Source organism: Heliangelus exortis, chromosome 5 (assembly GCF_036169615.1).
Source record: "Heliangelus exortis chromosome 5, bHelExo1.hap1, whole genome shotgun sequence".
Lineage (NCBI taxonomy): Eukaryota > Metazoa > Chordata > Aves > Apodiformes > Trochilidae > Heliangelus > Heliangelus exortis.
Window position 1 is genome coordinate 12,215,028 of NC_092426.1, and position 18,603 is coordinate 12,233,630.

Genomic DNA, 18,603 nt, shown 5'->3' on the forward strand with positions numbered 1-18,603 from the left:
TAGCTTATGCCCCTTTCCCTCTTATGAGAAGGTACAAAGTGTTGTCAACAAACAACATAACAAAAAATCACTACCACAGTTGCAATAGTGAAATGCCAAAGCCTGAGGAGGCATTAGAATAGAGGTGTATACACTGACTGCTTCCAAAACAATGTGTGAGATGTCTGGGATTCAATTTTTCTGCTCTGTATACTTTTTTGGATCCACACCTATAATGATCGTATGGACAAGCTGATGAATAAAAAGACCATTCACACTGACTGGTATTTGGTTTCAGGTAAGGAGTGTTAATTGCTGTGAAGCAGACAAACATGTACACCCACAGTTACTCCTGACCACCTACACTCAGTATATCTGAAAATATTTTAAACTATGCTCAGACTGTAGGTCTCTTCATATCACAAATATGAATGTTTCTGTATTATTCCCTTGCATGAGATGAAAGACATTTTTGCTGCTCTTTTCTCTGCATTCACAGACATCTACATGTATAGGCATTCTTTACAAACTGCCCTCCCTCTCCCTTATAAAAGAGTGAAAATCTCATGATTTATTTCTTAGCAGCACAATCTCATAAACTGGCATTTAAAATAAACATTAACCTTGAAGATTAGACTGACTGTTTTCTGGACTTACCCTTCACAGTGGAAATAAAAAATAGTTTTCACAAGAGAAAATTGATTTTTACATTATCTAAAATACACTTTTAAATTCATAAAATACGTGAATCTTTTCTATACTCCAGAACCTAAACCACAAAGTTTAAAATCACACCTTCACACTTAAGAAACTCCGGTTTGTCATTCTGTTTAGCTGTAAGAGTGTGACATTTGAGAAAGCTGTGACATTTGGATCTGTGTCCAACAGACGGAGGTGTTCAGAAAAGCGGATTTGGTCCAAACTCTTTCTAAGTATAAGGAATTCAACACGCAGGGGCAGGGGGAAGGAGGAGGAAGGAGGGCTGGCACACAGAAATGCAAGCGAGCAACACATATTTTACGTCTGCAATTCAATTCATTCAGCTGCTCTGAGAGAATCCAGGTGTGGAGTCACTGCCTACTTAGAGGGTTATACCTACTCAGAATATTTAGGATCAGACCAACTGGAATGATTTGGCGGGAGGACTTTTAGATCAGACAGGTGACGATATCACCTCTGTATTGAAAAGGAACTATGATTCTCTTAAAAAGAAAAAGTGTTATTTAGTTCATACCATCTGCTTGATGTAAGACAAACTCAAGCAAAAGTCCAGTCTGGTAGGCAATTTGGGTTCAGTAAAAACTTGAAGTTACTCGACTGTGCCTTCCTCACAGGCAGTCACTATGGCAATGGGAAAATATTGTGAGGTATAGGAATGATGGGAATATGACTCAGAGAGTGCAGAAAAAGGAATGTTCAAAACCATAATTCCCAGTAGGCACAGAGTACACTTTTCAAAAATATACACAACTTGAGGATGGTAATCTGGTACCACTTTGCACCAATGTTTTTATTGGGGAATGTGGTTAATAAATAAGGAGCTGTAGTGCTGTGTATTCTCAACCCCTCTATTATCAGGGGGAAACAGAAGCTGGTGCTAAAGGAAATGGCAGCACTCTGCTCTGCTCCTTCCAGTCCTGCACCTTTCCCCATGGTCTGTCATGCAGCTGGAACTGCCTTTATCTGTAAGGGATATGTTTGGACAGATGTGGCCAAGTCAGTGTGTGACTTCTACTTGGAAAGGCGCATTTGATTGTGAAGCCAGACTCTTGTGAAAGCCCCATATGAAGTCTTCCATCCCCACTGACACTGGTCTTACTGGATTGAGATCTGGCCCAAATACAGAGGAATGAGCCCAAAGCAAGAGCCAGCCTGTGGGGAGAATAACTCCAGAACTTCATAAGGAAAAGGATTTCCAGGTTAACCCAAAGGTGTGCTCTGGCTGGTGTTGTATCCCATGGGCTTCAGCCTGCCACAGAACAGGTATTTATAGAACAGCTTGTCCTCAGGAGAATTTTCTCCACAGTTTTGCTGTTTAGTCTCAGGAATCATGAAGACACATATGTAATATATGCATATATATATATATATATATATATATATTCCTGTAAAAAAATCTGCCTCCTGCAGCTAATAACAATTGCACGGCCTGCATTACTGCTGGTCATTCTCTGAGTCTTTAAGGAGTTTCGCCTTTGTAGCACTCTGTCCCATAGACAGATTGTGCATTGTGCAGAAAGCTTTTATTTTAATCAAATTCGTGTTCTGCTTGTTACTTTGCTTAATGTTTCTTCATCCTTGAACTCCTGAGAAGGGCCAGATCAACTACTCTTTGTAACGTTCAATTTTTCCCTACAACACTCCCAATCTTCCCTATCAATTTAGTTAAATTTTTCAATCATTTCTGCCCTGAAGGAGGTAAGACCTTCCTTCCCCACAGGACTCTGGGACCTGTGGAGTTTGGGGGCTGTCCCCAAGCTTCTCCTCTTCACCTGCAAGCCGATATTTCATGAGCAGTCTGCTGAACCCCTTGATCCTGCTCCCCAGAGCTTTACTATGGGAGGTACAACAGAGCCCTGAGGCATCAACATGATTATACTGTATTCTTTTACCTTAAAAATACTGGCCACCAGTATTGTTGCTCAGCAACATGAAACTGTGTATCACTGCTGGCTTCATTAAACTTTAAAAACATTTTTCTTTGCCAACTCAAATAAATAATTGACGATGATTTCAATGTATATCTAGCATGTCTTTCGGAATTCCTGTAAGTAGGTAAAACATTTTTTATGTATCTAGAATTAAGAAGAAATTATTAATACTGGCTCTGAAATAAAATACATAGCTGAAAAATCCTTGCTTTTACGTAGCAATTTGTAAATGGCTCTAAGGACTTGTACCAAATAAATGACAAAATGCTATAATTATTTCTTTACTGAACACACTGCATCTTTTTTTTTTTTTTTTTTTTTTTTTTGTGAAGATCATTAAGTCTTACTGCATAATTTCCTCCTACAGAAGACTACAACAACTGATCCTTTAACTTCTGTATTATACATCTATTTGCTAATATAGGCAATTGAACACGTTAAATATGCATAAGTAGAGAAGAAGAGATTTCAACACCTATATTTTCTGGTTGAGTAATAGTGCCTGGGGTTATTGAAAGGGAATGGCTTGTAAAACTCAAGTGTGCTTTTCATCATCGAACTAATGGATTGCTTGTTATTACCCTTTAGCATGGGTCTCAGCTAAAATAAATTGTTGCAATCCTTATCAGCAGATTCTTTTCTATTATCTGCATAAAGTCTTAGTTTTATCTAATTGGTGGCATTACCAGAACATTTTTCTGCAAATATAGACACTTCTTGGTAAATGCAATTGCTACTTTAATCCATGAGAGGCATGTTTAGATGTGCATCTGTGAGAAGAGAGCGAACCTGAGATAGAGAGCTTCAGAGATCTCCAGTCTAAATGACTGCCAAAATAAACATAAGTGGAGATAGAGGGATTAATCCTGTAATCCTCATTTAACCAAAATTCCTGCTATCTTCAGTGATATTCTCACTGGGGAACAGCTGTAGAAATTGGCCTAAATGAAGCAGAAATAAGAAAGGCTGAATTCTGCCTCTGGGTGTGCAAGTGTGACTTCTGTAAAACCTGAAGTGTGACACCCGGGGCCTGGGATAATCAGCACATAAATTCCCACCAAGCTCTATAGTGCCAAGACTTTTCTCAGTATAAATATCAGGCACACCCCCACCCCCACAGGGAGATGTTTCTATATAGGCTTCACTAAGAAGTGAGAAAACAAGTGCAAACTGAAACTAGTATTCAGAAATAAAATATTCATTAATTTAAAAGCATCTTCCATTTTAACCAAACCTAGGAGTGTTTGAAGCATATGTCCTCAATGAACTCAGACTTATTGTCCCCCATTTTTCAGCTGGAATGGAAAACCAACATGAAAAGTTAAGTGATTTTCCACAGACCACACAGCAAGTGATTAGTATCATGGGGACGAATTAATCCTGGGTGTAAATCCATAAAGATTAATGAAGCTCTAACAGGGATTAATTTGGCCCATCATCTCTAAGGATAGCAAAACCAATTAGGTGATGTCATTAATCTTCTGGTTACTACAGGACTGTTTCTTAAGCAATACTGAAAGAAAGGCAATAGAACAAGAATGACCAAAGGATCCACTAAAACAGATGAATAGGCCATTCCTTGGCAGGGGATTCATAGGAGGAGCCTTAAACATTGCCAACAGCCCTGATGTTCCCCCAGGCTCCTATCCCAACTGGGATGCTCTATGGCAGTCATTTGAGTGTTGGAGAGTCAGCCGAGATTCAGTTGCTGATTGATTTTAAATCTTTGCTTAAGGCAAGACTTCCATGAAATTGATTTGGAGTCAAATGTATTTAGTACAGCCCAGGGATCTGCAAATCTTTGGAAAATACGAAGTGGTTAGTGCCCTGTGGAAAGTAGCACTTGAAAGATTCATAAATTTTAAAACTTCCACTTTTGGCCTGACAAAATGCAAACTAGAAGAAGGACATATTGCAAAATCTGTACAACTGACATGTTCTCGGAAAACATCTTTCCTTATTAATTTTTTGGCACAATACAGAATTTCACATCCTAAAAACTTAAAATATTTCTGAGGCTTACAGAAGAGTTAAAACTGGCCCAGAGTAGAGACTGATCTTTCTTCTGTTTTGGTCAGAAATTTTATTTTCAAGAGATGTTAAATTAGACAGAAAGTTTTTTGTTAAAGGGTAATAACCAACTATACAAATGCATACAAGCTGAGATGAGCAAGAAAAATGAAAAGTATGGCTTCCAGACCATATTTGATGGAATTTATGGAAAAAGAACATCTGTGGTATTGGCAAGGTGTAGCATGAGGGCATTGAATAGGAGATAGTGAATTTGTGCCTAAAAGTTGCGTGCATTACCTAATAGGCCTGGTAAAAACATTCCACTGGGATTTTGAAAGCAAAACTTGGCAACAGTGGGATCATTAAAACCTTACTACAAGAAGACCTCATTCAAAATGTAATACTGTGTAGTGAGGTCTTCAATGTTATTAGGAGAAAAAATATTCTATCTCTAATGGGGTCTTCCCATCAATAGTTCTGCCTGAATAAGGGTTTAGCTGCTGAGATTTCATACTAAGAGAAATGCCTTCAAACTCCTTTCATGGGGATATTCTTGGATAAATTTAAAACCTCTTCCATTGATTTATATAATGTGGGAGTTCAAATGAGGTGACATACTCAGGCTGATGGTATGGATCCATTCAGGAGGGAGGACATCACGATGCTCCCATGGACTGCACGGCTCTGCAGCACAGGGCTTTCCAGATTCCTTCCCACCCCAGCTGACTGAGCATTTTTTAGAACTGTAGTGACACACTACTGCATGCATCTATGAACAAAGGACACTAAAAAGAGACATGGAGCAAGCCCCTATCAGAACAGGAAAGAAACTTCAATTTTGGCAGGATGAGTATAGAAGATGGAGTGGGGAAAACTGTTTCTCAGTTGGTGTCTTTAGTATGTCAGCATAGATACACTTAGGAGCTGGTACTTCTAGAGGCTGATGTTTATAAGCCTAGAAACTGTGCTGTGGAAAGTTTCATCTGCCAAAAGTAGTAAATTAATGTTCAGGGAGAGTTTCTACATGTTTCAGAATGACAGTGGAAAGAACAGGAAATGAGCATAAGAAAAAGCTGTCAAATTAGGCCTATAATATGTAAAAAGATGAACGTCCATTTTAATATCTTCCTTTGACAGATGAATCTAAAGAAATATGCTGAAAAATGCTTCTACACAAAGAAGGCCTTTCAGAGTGTAAAATGAAAATATTTCTGTCTTACTGCTTGTTTCTGAAAAACCTTATTTGATGATTACTAGAGGAAGAAATTATTTTTAAAATACTTTTTTCATAAGTAGCTACTATAATAAACATTGTAATTTCAAAAGGAGACTAGCTAGCTTAGTACTAGTTTTCCTTAAAAAAACAGACCAGCTTTACCATTAGTGATTAGGGCAAATGGTTAGTGACCATGTCACCATTTGTCCAGACTTTCTAACGCTGCAAACACGAGGTTAGTAAAATCAGGCAACAAATGTAAAACTATGCAAAAGTCATGCAAAACAAGTGCAGCCCATGTAAACCAGCCCATGCTTTCAGCTCTGGTATGGCCAGAGTAGGAGCTGGGTACAGGTACCTTATCTCAACTTCTTCAGCTAATGTTTGTTGTAGATACAACATAGCAACCAACACAGCATCACAGATATCTGCTCCATCCAAATAGACTTCTATTGAAGATTGTATTTAGTGTTCATGGGGGCAAAATCAATACTTGAGTGCTGTAGTGAATACCCCAGTAAAAATAACTGACATTCAAATTCAAGTTAAAAATGAACTCGCCATGAACAATTACAGCCTGCCTAGCCACATATCTTTGTTGCCCTACTTAAAACATGTGTCAGAAAAAATTGGTGAGAGAAGATATATGCATATTCATAGTAATTACTGCCTCACAAGTCCAGTTACTGTAAAGGTGAAAAATCATGGAGGAAAACAGTAAGACAGTAGTGATGGCAACTGCTTCTAGGTGCTATGGAGCACAGCGAAGGCCAAGCTTGGTCCTGTAAACACTGTGTTAGCCATTTGCTGACCACTTGATTGGTTCAATGACTGCTCTTTTCACTGGCAATAAGCTCTGGTTCTCTTTTAAGAACAAAGTAAAAGGCATTTCCAAATGCATGTATTTACAGGAAATTCTTTTATGTTGTAGTTTGAATATACAGGATGCTATTTGGGGGGTTACTTTTTTCTAGACTTCAAACACAGTGATGGAAACCTGTATTCATTGGCTTGAGTTACAGTGCTGTATGTGGATTGTGGACACAAATGAAAAAGTTGTCTTCTGTCATCTTACAATCAAAGAACAATCTCCATCTAAGTATGTGAAACCTTTGTGATCATTATGACATACTCATTTACTTCAAATTTACATCGAATTAGCAACTAATTAGCTCCTCACCATGCCCCTGCTAAGAAGCAAGAGCTGTGGCTGCAGCTTGCCCTCTTCAGAGGTACCAACTTAATTACTTGTTACCATCCCACAGTGCTAAATGACACCCTGAGGAGCGTAAAAAACCTCATTTCTACCAGCAAGCATCCCTTAAAACGTTCTGGAAGACAATACCAGTCTGAAGCAGATGGCTCATGTCTGCCCCTGCCATCTCCCTCTGAAAAGTACAACTTCAAGCCCCATTTTGGAGGGAGCGCAGGTGCAGCTCAGCATGTGGAAGGGGATTAAAAGGGCCCCTCTCATAGAAAACAGAATATAGGTGCCCCAGCATGTCAAGCCAGACACAATCCTCTCGCTCCAAGCACACAGCTGTCAAGGGGGTGGACATGAAGGCAAGAGACAGACCAAGGTCTGTAGTACCTCCTACAGAGTCAGTGTCCTGACTCTAACCAGCACAAGCAGCTGGTTAATCTGATTGGAGAAGATGGAAAAACATCTTGAGGATGACATGGCTGGGGGAGATCAGTGTGCAGTAAAAGCCAGTGAAGTGCGTGGGCACATGCATGGCTCAGTGCCAATACCAGTACACGTGGAGAAGGGGACCCAGGATGGCTCTTTGCTGGACAGATTTATGGTAGCCACCAAAACCCACTGTCCCCACCTTCCCTGTGTGCCTGGCGTGCTGGGGATCTCTTCATGCTGGGCAATGTGAACTCCAGTATTATGGTTAGAAGTGGTATCATTTATATACATATCTTATCTCTTCAGTTTGAACAAAGAAGAACCCATGAGAATGGATTCCTCATTCAATCATTTATAGACTACAGGCAGTACATGTCCTAGGATTCTCTCAGAGATTTTACTTAGAAATTAAAAATATCTGCTCTTCCACAAATCCTGGCATTCAGCCTCCCAGCTGGATATTTTCAGATAGCTTTCAGATCTCCCTGTCCTTCTAACAGCTCCTGGATGTCTGACACATGTACAGCAATCACTGACAGCACTGTCTGGGGTCACACCTGCAGACCACCAAGCTGCTGCCATCTGCAACAGTGGTCCCTGTACCCTGCCATGGAAGAGCTGGCATTTCTGGGGCTGGGTAGAAATCCAACACATTCTTCTAATTTAAATCTGGTTTTGGGATATGCTGTACAATGCAGGGAGAAAGACAATACAGCTATTTAATCTACATAGATTAGTCTATGCATGAACTACATTCCCAGATTTTCTTGACTAAAACTTAGGACAGGGTTTTCTTTTGTTAGCTAATGACTAACACAAAAAAGATCTACAGATCTACTACTTAGGAAAAGGAAATATATTTAAAATCATGTATTTTGATTCCTTATCTTGTTTTTTCCCTTACTGACTGAAAGTACAGTTATCTATAATCTCAAGTTAGTAAGCAACAAATCCCTTCTTATTAAAGTAAGTTAAACCATTAATGGTATTATAGCTTGCTTTAGATTTACAGTGTTTTTTTTAAGGCCACCTGTCTACATTTCATACAGAAGGAAGAAAAAGGAAAGCTATTCTCTGTTCTAAACTCACACTAAATGTTCACTGTGAACAGTTAATACTGAAACAAAAAGAAGTCTATGGGTTCTTCAGAGCTCAACATTGAGAATGATTTTACTTGCTCTAGTTTGGTACATAAATAAGACAATACAGACCCAGACAGTATCTTACAGTATCATATCCAGACTAGAGAAAACATCATTACAGTAACCCTGTCTTCTTACTACTTAACACCAAGACACCATTACACTTAAGGAAATTTAATTACTTTGTAAAGGAAGTTAAAATCCCAGCTGTTATAAATTATAAGGTAATCTTCATGTCAGTGACAATGTGGAATTAAGTAATGAAAGAAATGGGTGACCTGTACAGAACTCTGGTGCTCCACTTTGGTCTGCCTGGGCTGGTTCCTCAGGGATGGACTTCATGTTCCTCAGCGATGGCCCTGGGGCAGCTGGTGGGTTATGTCCAGGACTCAAGGGGCTCTGCATGACAAGCAGCTGGGTGCCTTTTCTTCTTTTTATTTATGTGAAGGATACAATGGCAGCAGACAGCAATGCATAGACACTAAATTAATTAAGCTGTATTTAAGCCACAGCATTAAGGTGATGTCATAAGAATCTGCTTAGGTTGGCAAGGTCACTGGAAAGGGAGAGTACACAGCCTGCAATAAAAGAATTAGTAGTTTGGAGGGCTTGTGTTGGATGTCTTGTGTGGACTTGTATTACTGGTTGGTTTTCAAACCTGGTACCACATGCAGAAGTACGTTTGATATCCACTGAAACATCCAACAGCATCTCTAATGTAAACAGAAGAGCTGATACACCAGTTTCAGCTGTGAGAAACACTTATTATATACTCAGAAATTAATAAATTATATATATTTTAAACACACAGACTTGGGAAAAACTTGACACATGATAACATAGTTCATATAATTTACACCAGGCTGGATTTGTGTTTGTATACAAGCAGGCTCAGATAGGTATGTGTTGGAGACCACAAGTCTGCTCAGCTTTCTATTTGCATTGACATGGTGTTGCATTGCCATTTTGCGTTGTTAGTTTATGCTGTATGATTGAGCCTGCTTTTTTTTTTTTTCTCTATTTGCTAAGTAATTAGTTTTATAAAAATCACAACAATTTGTTGAGTTTCTTCATAGTCTTACAACAAAAATAAATAAACAAATAAATAACCAAAAATTCAGGTGACTCCAAGAGAAGAAGCAAAGCAGATGCTGATGCATTGCAAGCCCATAGTGATGCTATTGCTTCATTGTGAAATATTTCTACTAGCAAACACTGAGCATCTGAACTGTAGCCATAATCCTCTCACACAGAAGCCTTTTCGACAGCTCAAACAGAGTAAGTACAAGGCTGTGTCTTCTGTGTCTTCAGCATTTATGGAATCAGCTGACGTGAGTGAGGCTTTGTGTGTCCTAAGGCTGTGATCCTGTAAACGTGGTAAAAAGATGGCAGTGTTGGTTTTGCTAAGCAGTCAGTCCCATATGAGGTGAAGTGAATCAGAGCATTTGAGATGGATGGGCAGCTCTCAGAAAGGACCTTTTGTTCCTCATCTCCAGTCTCTGACAGTCACAGGGAAATTGTCTCTACCACCTACCTATTAGCATCAGCATCAGTAGGGCTGTTTGTGTGAGAAACACTTATGAATATAAGCAAAGGTCACACAAGGAGACTCTTAAATCAGTATCTTTTTTTCTACCAAGCTTTTAAAATTACCACACTGATGACCCACCACTGTTTTCAGTGACGAAAAGCTAGAGGCAGCCAGGGACACAGATGGGGATCAATTTGTCACTGAGAGCTTTACTGCAACAACTATTTATCCTTGTCTCAAGTATTAATATAAACAACTGAAGAGAAACATTTCTATTCACTACATGGCAGGCTCCTACTCATTCTTTTCCTGATAGTTGTTACTTGTAATTGCAGCCAGAATAATATCCTGAGGGCTTTATGCTGATCTGCTGGATTTGAACATCAGCCTCTTCAATTTACAGCCTCCTATCCCCCACCACCAGATGAGCACACACAGTTTCTGCTCTCCAATACAAGCTGATGAAACAAGCTTAGACCTGCATAGATTTTACCACCAACTTCATACAAGGAATTGGATGTGAAATCCAGTTGGTAATCACACACAACCGGCAGGCAGCTGAAATAGCTCTGTCCTGCTCCCTATGCCATGGGGCAGGTTTTGTCCTGATTTGTGTGTGATACAGCAGCACTGCAGGCAGTGAGGCTGTACAGGGTCTGAGGCTGGGCAGTGCATGCCAAGGAGCTGATGTGCTCTCTTAAGCATTCCTTCTGGTAGCATCTCAGCATTTCTGAGTGCTCAAAGGGTACATACCATTTGTGCTTCAATGATGCAGAAAAGCACTTTCCATTCAAAGTGAATAGTCATCAAAGTGATAGAGAAAGTTGTTAAGTGCTGCCAATGGAGATATTTTTGCTTTTTTATAGTGGTGTTAATGGAACGTCCTGCTGCAAATCATACAGGGTCTACAGTCCTTCACTTCCAAGTGGTGATTGGAATGATAAAAACAAAAATTATGTTACCCACTAGTTTCTATTATTGGGCTAAATTATTGGATTATAGCACAATCCCCAGAGCTGAAGTCAAAGTTTTTTGCCCAGAGCAATTATTAGGATATCAGAAGACACAGTGTCCCTGATCCCTGCATGGGAGCTGAGGGAAAGCAGGGGAGCACAGTAGTGGAAGTAAAAAGGGTGCCTGAGCACCCTCATTCTGTCCCCATGTGAGGATGTATGTTGGAAGAACAAACTGCTTCTGCATGGACACATGCATGCACATACGTGTTTATATGTATATGTGTATATATATATGTGTTTGTGGACCCTGCTACACACCCAAAATAAGGGCACGCTGAGTCCAGCATTGTTCGGTATATATTTTTCCATTTTCTCAAGATAAAAGGAAATAGAAATGTAGGCACTACTGCTAAAAATAGCCAGTTATGCCCTTGATGTTTCATTTGTTGGGGGGGAGTACCCTGAAGTACCTCTATCTAAACAGTCTTTTCCCTGGCTCAGTATCTTCCATGCCAGCTTGTATATGTCTCTCCAGTCTTGCTCAGTCTGTTTTCCTATGGCTTATATCTTCTTTAGTTAAATATATTAGGACAGTCTATTTATCTCCCTCCATGGCAGCAAGACCCAAGCATGACTTCCTCCCGCTCTAGGAATTCCATAAATAAATCACTGTCTATTATTTCCCTGGGAGCCTACAGCATTACAACAAACCAAAATCAAACAAAAAACCCCAACAAACAAAACCAAGGAATCATCCCTTTCTCAAATTAGATATATTGGAACAGTAACAGAAACAGGCATAGGCTGTTAAACTTCAGTGGCAGACCTCTTTGCATTGCTCTGATTTATGCAAGTAATGAATAATTGTGCTGAATGACCTCTTGACGAAAGCTTTGTATGAGAAAGAAAGCTTCATGTGATTTAACTTCCCATCCCCCAAAACATACACATTCAGGGTGATGGCCAGGGTTTAAATCGTAGTCCTGTAAATTGCCATGGAGTGGGAGAAAATGAAATTGAGCCCTTTGATGATATCCTAGTAGTGCAAGTGACTGTTTATGAATGTACAACTGAGCTTATTGACAAGTATTTTGAACCTTAAATGGGCTCTGTTTGGATCTGTTCTATTTTTTATTTCTGGAACTCTTTTTTTTTTTTTTTCCTTTTTTTTTTCTTTTTTTTTTTTTTCTTTTTTCTCTCTCTCTCTCTTTTTTTTTTTTTTAATTTCTTTTTTTTTTCTTTTTTTTTTCTTAAGCTAGATGTACCCATCACTAAGAATCCAGAGGAAGAATGAGGGAAAAAGATGTTTCTTCCATTCCACTATGGGCTTCTTTATGTCTACTGAAATGTCAAGGGTGGATAAATCAGAAATGGTTGAAAACCAGAAATGGGCTGAAAGAAGCAAGTATATATTGCTGTTACTAATTTGAGGCCCAACAGAGAGGTGCTATAACCTGCTTTTCCTCCAAAGCATCCCTTCAGCTGTACCTTCCTGGGTCAGGCCTTTCCCAGGATTACTACTCTGTGTGCCCATGAATACTGGCTCCAGGGGGAAGAAATCTGGGATGCTGTGATTAATGGTTCTTTTCCTCTTTTTCTTAATTCTTTTTTTTTCTTTTAATGGGATCTCATGTTTGACATCTTTTATCTTTTGATCCAGGGACTCACTGATAACTACTAAAATATAGCTGGTTTTGATTTTTGCTGCTAAAGGAAATAATAAACAAATAGTTTGGGTAGTGATGGTTACTGAATATTTAGTCTCTTCAGTTTAGACAAACCTGGTTTTAATGTCTTATTTATTTTTTTTAATAACAAATATTTTTTTTTAATACATTCAATGACATTATTTGGCAGTCATTTTTTAATTTTTTCCAAAGACATGATCTGTCTTTGCTAGGAAATACCATTACCACTGATGAAGGACACTTTCCCTTCAAAAACCATGCTCCTGATCCATACTGCACACGCTTGGACGACACACGTCACGTTAGCAATGCAACATCAGCAAACTTGTGATTTATCCCTGTTTTCCCTCAAGAGCCAGGCATGCACAGTTCCATACTCAAAGAGGAAAGCTGCTGGTTCCCAACAGCCAAAAAGCACAGCCAGACTCATGTGCTGGGGCTCCCTCAGAATGAGTAAGTGTCTGAAAATAATACCACTTATGTTGTCTTTGGCAGTGGGAGTTATAGACAATATTTATGCTTCTTTTCAGTTTTTCTGAGAACCAACTAGTGCAAGATCACAGCTAACATAACTGGAATACAGACTCCAGTTTTTAGTGCTGTAATAGGCTTCATCTCTGACTGACCAGCTTTGAAATACTGATAAATTCATCCATGAGATATTCTGCTCTTTTCTGCTTATCAGTGGGTTTTGCAGCGTTTCTCTTTTTATGTAATCTGACCCTATCTTTGTCCCACTCCTAATGCTCCTCACTATTAGTCAAGGTATTAATCTCTAGACTGATCCTAAATCCATTCCTGGAAAGGCCATAGGAGCTGGCATTAACAGTATTTTTCAGTTCAATCAGTAGAGGTCCATAAGGATTAGATTTTTTTGCAATACACAACAGGATAAAGATACACTTGTCTGATGCATGTTTGAAACAAACAACTTAAAAGAAAGATAACTGAAGAGATCTTGAGATTTTAGGAACCTAAATTCAATCCTAACAGTAAATCCAAGCTGAGCTCCCTGAAATGAATGTGATGTGAATAAGGAATGAGATGGACTCGGGGTGAATATTTCCTGACAGGACTGCAAACTACATACAATCATCTTGCAACTGTTAATTTCTGTTTGTAGCAATGACACATAGCACTATTCAATGGCCTTCAGGGCTCCAAGATTATTCAGTGGTAAGTACTCGGAGTACATCTCCTGCAAGAGACACTCTGGGATTGCAGTGAAGTAGCAGGCTGTCCCACTGGAGGACACTAGGATTAGGAGGACAGGGCTTCAGTTGGGAAAAGAAACAAAGACACAAATAACTCCAACAGAAAAGAACAGACCTAGAAAATGTCTGTGAATTGGGCCCTTAAACCTAGGCTATTAATAAATGCAGAATATGGTCCCTTAAACATGGACCGTAATTGCCCAAGTACCAAAAATGAACTCTAAATTCTGACTTCTGAATCTCATGTGACAGTTTTGATGTTTACAGTAAATGAAAAACAATTTTTTTCTTTGCTGCTTCCTGTCTGGTGCTTCTGCAGTAAGTTCATTGTAAATAAATATGGGAAAGACCAGGTGCATTTTTATGCAATTGTAAAACGAATAAGCAAACTTCACAGGAACCTTATTTTCCTCCCTTTCAAAAAATTTTAAAAAAAATAACAGCCTCGTAAAAGAGACATTTTTCTAGCTACCATCAAGCACAGGCAGTGCAGGCCAGCACGCAGGGCAGAAGGTGCATTAGCATCTAGCACCGCAGTGAAGCCAAGCAGGGCTGGGGCTTGGCAGGGGACCAGCGGTCCTTCCCCTGCGCAGCCACACGGTACCGCTAAAGAAAAGGTCTGTGAGGTCTGTGGTGGAAGGTCTAGTACTGATTTTTACACCGTTTCCTAAGTGCTTCTGCATCCCAGCCCAGCTAGTTAGGATGCTCTCTGCTGGAGGATTTGAATATGCTTGAGAAGCTGTGGGATAAGCACTGGTGCTTATCTGCTCAGCTATGTCAGGACTCAGGCATTTGTGGGTACACACAGAAGGGGCAAGTTGAGCTGAAAGGTCTGAACTGGCACTTTGAAAGGTGTGACTTGGCACTTATACTGGATACTGGAGATCTAGCACTCATAACAGGATCTGAGACTTGAGTACCCAAATCTTTGTTCCCTTCTAAGAACCTGAGCTCTCTGTGGCTCTGGAGTGGCTTAGCAGCCTGTGATTCATTCATGAACCATAAAAGACCTCAGAGGCCAAGTTCCAGCCATCCTGAGAGATCCAGGGATGCAAGGTCTGGAGGAAGATATAAGTATCTCTGAAAATGGTCATGTCTCCTTATTCAGGGAAACCTTACTTTCATTTTTCATGTTTTATAATTGAGTAAAGGCTAAAAAACCTGAAAATAAACCAAAATAAGGACTGGATTCATTAACTATTAATGCTATTCATTAGTAGGACTTCTACAGTAGCATTTGCATGCATGAAACTTGACTACAAATGAAAATATACCCCTCCTTCACATACCGTACAAGTTCATTTATATGCAACACAGCTTGTCAAGAGATGGCAAACAAAAGACCTGGGAGGAAGAGGATTTACTCTAAATAAGCCGATAGCTACAAATGATTCTGAATCATATCAGAATTAAGTGACTTAGTGCCACTAATGCCACCGGCACTGCTGCTAGGCTTGGCACTGGTGAGGGACTTAATCTAAGAGACTCTTTTGATTTCTCAGAGGCTTCTAATGGTTAATTTTCTATTCCTTTTCCTTCTTTTTATTTCTCTTTCTTTAGGACTTGTCAGACAGAAAGGCTGATGTGTGAAAGGATCTAATCTAGGCTACATTTAGGTTATGACAGGCAGGAGACAGAGGAACAAAAGAGTAGCGGGACAGAAAAAAATATGCAGTTCAACTGATCCACTAATATTTACTAATTGCAATAAATATGATACAGCACAGAAGCTTCTAATGAGCTTATATAAAGCATTTTAATGTGGCACTGTCAGGTTAAACGTTGTGCTTAAAAATATAAATATCCCTAATAATTCCAGATTAAAGCAGAATGAAGTTTGAATACCCAATTAATTTTTCTTGCTTTCTGCTAGAGTCTGAACTGCATTTCATACAATTCAGCCACCAGAACCAGATGGGACTTTATTCTGCTTCCTTCAGGCCTGAGTACAACTACATCATGTGAGAGAGGACAGTGATGCCTCAGGCAGTGCTGGAAACACAGCTGCAGAAGTGCAGAGGGGCCATGTTATGTCCTGGATCACCAGGCTGACAAACAGCTCTTGGCAGCTTTGGCCCAGCCTCAGACGCCTGGGACAAGAGATCTGGGACTTGTTTCCTCCCTGGGCAGCATCTCTGGGGCTTGGATGATGGTTTTTCCCCCAGCATGGCAGCTCCGAGGCTTGCACAAGGGTATTCTCTGGGATGACAGCTCTGGGACTTGCAGGAGGGATTTCCCTGGGTGCTGCTGTACACAATAGGGCTGTTGCAGTTCCACCAGGACCAGCCCGTGGGTCCTGACACAGCACTAGATCACACCATGTAGCTCCATTTCCTTGTTTTAGTGCATGACTTAAATGTTTCCATGTTTAGATTACAGGCTTTTCAGGGCAGAGTTTAAATCCAGAGCAGTGACTATGGTGGGTTTAACTGAAACTGAAGAAAAGAGACTGTGGAAACTTCACAAAGAAGTTTTGTAAATAGAAGTTTGATACTATGGTGACTGCCAACTCCATTTTTCTTTCTATTCAACCCCTTAGTTTTCTTCCAAACATGCAGATCTTATTCCTGTCCTACACAGCAGTGTTGATTGTGCATTTTTACACATTAAATAAGTGCCAAGGAAATCATACTTGGAGAAGAGAGATGCTGAATCTATTTCCCGGCTGCGCCTCACAGAAAGTGTGGAAGGGGCCAAATGGATTTCCCTGCCTTAGTATCTCCAGGGGTGTCTGGATATGCTCACTTAGCCTGGGTCTTGGTAAATCACAAAGGATGGTCCAAATATGAGAAGGGTTGAGAGTATGATGCTTCTCCAAACAAGAAAATCCACTCACAGGCTGAAGGGATCAGGTATATTGCAGTGTGGAAGCAAAGCTGAGGATGTGCTTTAGGTCACGTCCTCTGCAGTTCACATCATGTTGCCTGCCAGAGGCTCCCTTGGTCCACCCTCCCAGGAGGGTGAGCCCTTGGATGGCCTCTTGCTGCTGCAAGAGGAGCTGGACCACACTGGCAGCCTCAGCTCAGCCTGTGGATTACAGGCTGTCTGATCCCAAAGCCCCTGGGCTTCAGGCCACAATCACCATCAGTCTCTTCTGATAAGACGCAGCCTCTCTCCAGCACTTATAGTGTCCAAGTGTGTCTGTTCCCCCTTACCAGAAAGACAATGCAGCAAATTCAGATGGATTCTGCATTTGCTATCTAGCAAATCCTCCTCTCCCAGGTGGAAAGATCCTCTGTTTCTTCCATACTGAAGAAGCAGAGAAAATATATGCTTCCAAACAACCCACAATCTGCATGATTTCAACAGAAGCAATAACAAGCACATAGAGTATGATAGAAGCATTACTGTCACCACATATCACTATCTGAAGGAGGACAAACCTGATGCTCTGGAAGCTTTGTAAACATCTCAGACTACCTAGGGAATCTGCAAAACAAGCTGAAATGTCTGAAAATGTACTTTTCCTACACCATGCATTTCCCAAATGAGTACGGACAAATTCAAGTTGGGAACAAGTCCAGTGAGTATGATGAACTACCACTAGTGAACAGCAGAGGCAATTGTGTTCTGTTAGCCCCTCCCTCCCGGAATGATGCAAGATCTCTTAAATTCAGGAGGAGGGGGGGAAAAAAAAAGAAAAAAGAAAAAAAAGCCAAAGCAATGTAATAGGACAAAAGTTTGTTCCGATTCCCTCAGCCTCCAAGCCTGCTAGGCTCAAGTCTGTGTTTGCTGTACACTGCAGTCTCCTGGCGCAGCCAGCTGAGTGACTTGATCGTGCTTTCTGTTTACTTCTTTTTTCAGTCTCTTCCATAAGCCAAAGATAAAGCCTGTTCAGCCCCAGCTGTACTGTTGAACCAAGGTTTAACTGGGGTAGAAATAAACCTTAATGAGATTGTCCAGCCCTATTACCTTAAGTAGCATATCCCAAATGAACCCAGCTAAAGGCTGTACTTTCCTTCTGAGTTTTCAGTGACATGAGCAAGTGGCTCATCTTTTGTTATTGTAGTTTGGGTCATCACCAGACACTGGGCAAAATTCTACCTTTATTGCATAAGAATTGAAGCAAGCCATCTTTAATGAAGATATGGAAAGAACAGAAGAGACTTTCCTCTGCAAAGCACAAAGAAATTTCTCCTAATCTTCACAACAAGCAGGAAATCACTTTTGCAATTCTACTTCATGAATATTAAGATTCAAAACTATAGTCCCATAAATTCTGTTTATTGATCTTTTGATGATTTCTATTCCACCTTTGGATAAAACCAAGGTGCTGGGAAGAGCAGGAGCAGATGGGCAGAGCTGGCAGAGCAGAGGAATAGACAGAGAAGTCTCAGCCCGGGTGTCTCCAGAGAGCACCACACTGCAGCAGAGACATCACTTATTTAGGATCACTTGACAACAAGATGTGCAGTTGAAGAGGGTCAATTTTAAAGAAATATATGCCTAAGGTTATATATAATAAAGGAAGGTGTGATCCTAAACATTTGGAAACCTGCAACAGTGTCCTTCAAGCCATAGGGCACTTGACCTTCACACAAAGGAGCTCTAGGAGTTAGCAAGAAGAAATCAACCTTTCT

General features: G+C 40.2%; 1 protein-coding gene across 10 annotated transcripts in view; it reads right to left on the reverse strand.

The window, feature by feature from the left end:
- EML1 (EMAP like 1) overlaps positions 1–18,603 on the reverse strand; it is a 128,318-nt gene that overhangs the window by 97,305 nt on the left and 12,410 nt on the right. The window contains exon 1 of one of the 10 annotated variants that reach the window (XM_071745611.1): positions 8,913–9,202. The exons of 1 other annotated variant lie outside the window; for it this stretch is intronic. In XM_071745611.1, the coding sequence (XP_071601712.1) occupies positions 8,913–9,039 (127 nt within the window). In that variant the 5' untranslated portion in view covers positions 9,040–9,202. Of the gene's footprint in view, positions 1–8,912; positions 9,203–18,603 lie in introns of those variants that run through there. 8 more of the 10 variants (XM_071745612.1, XM_071745614.1, XM_071745616.1 and 5 more) reach the window with 8 other exon arrangements.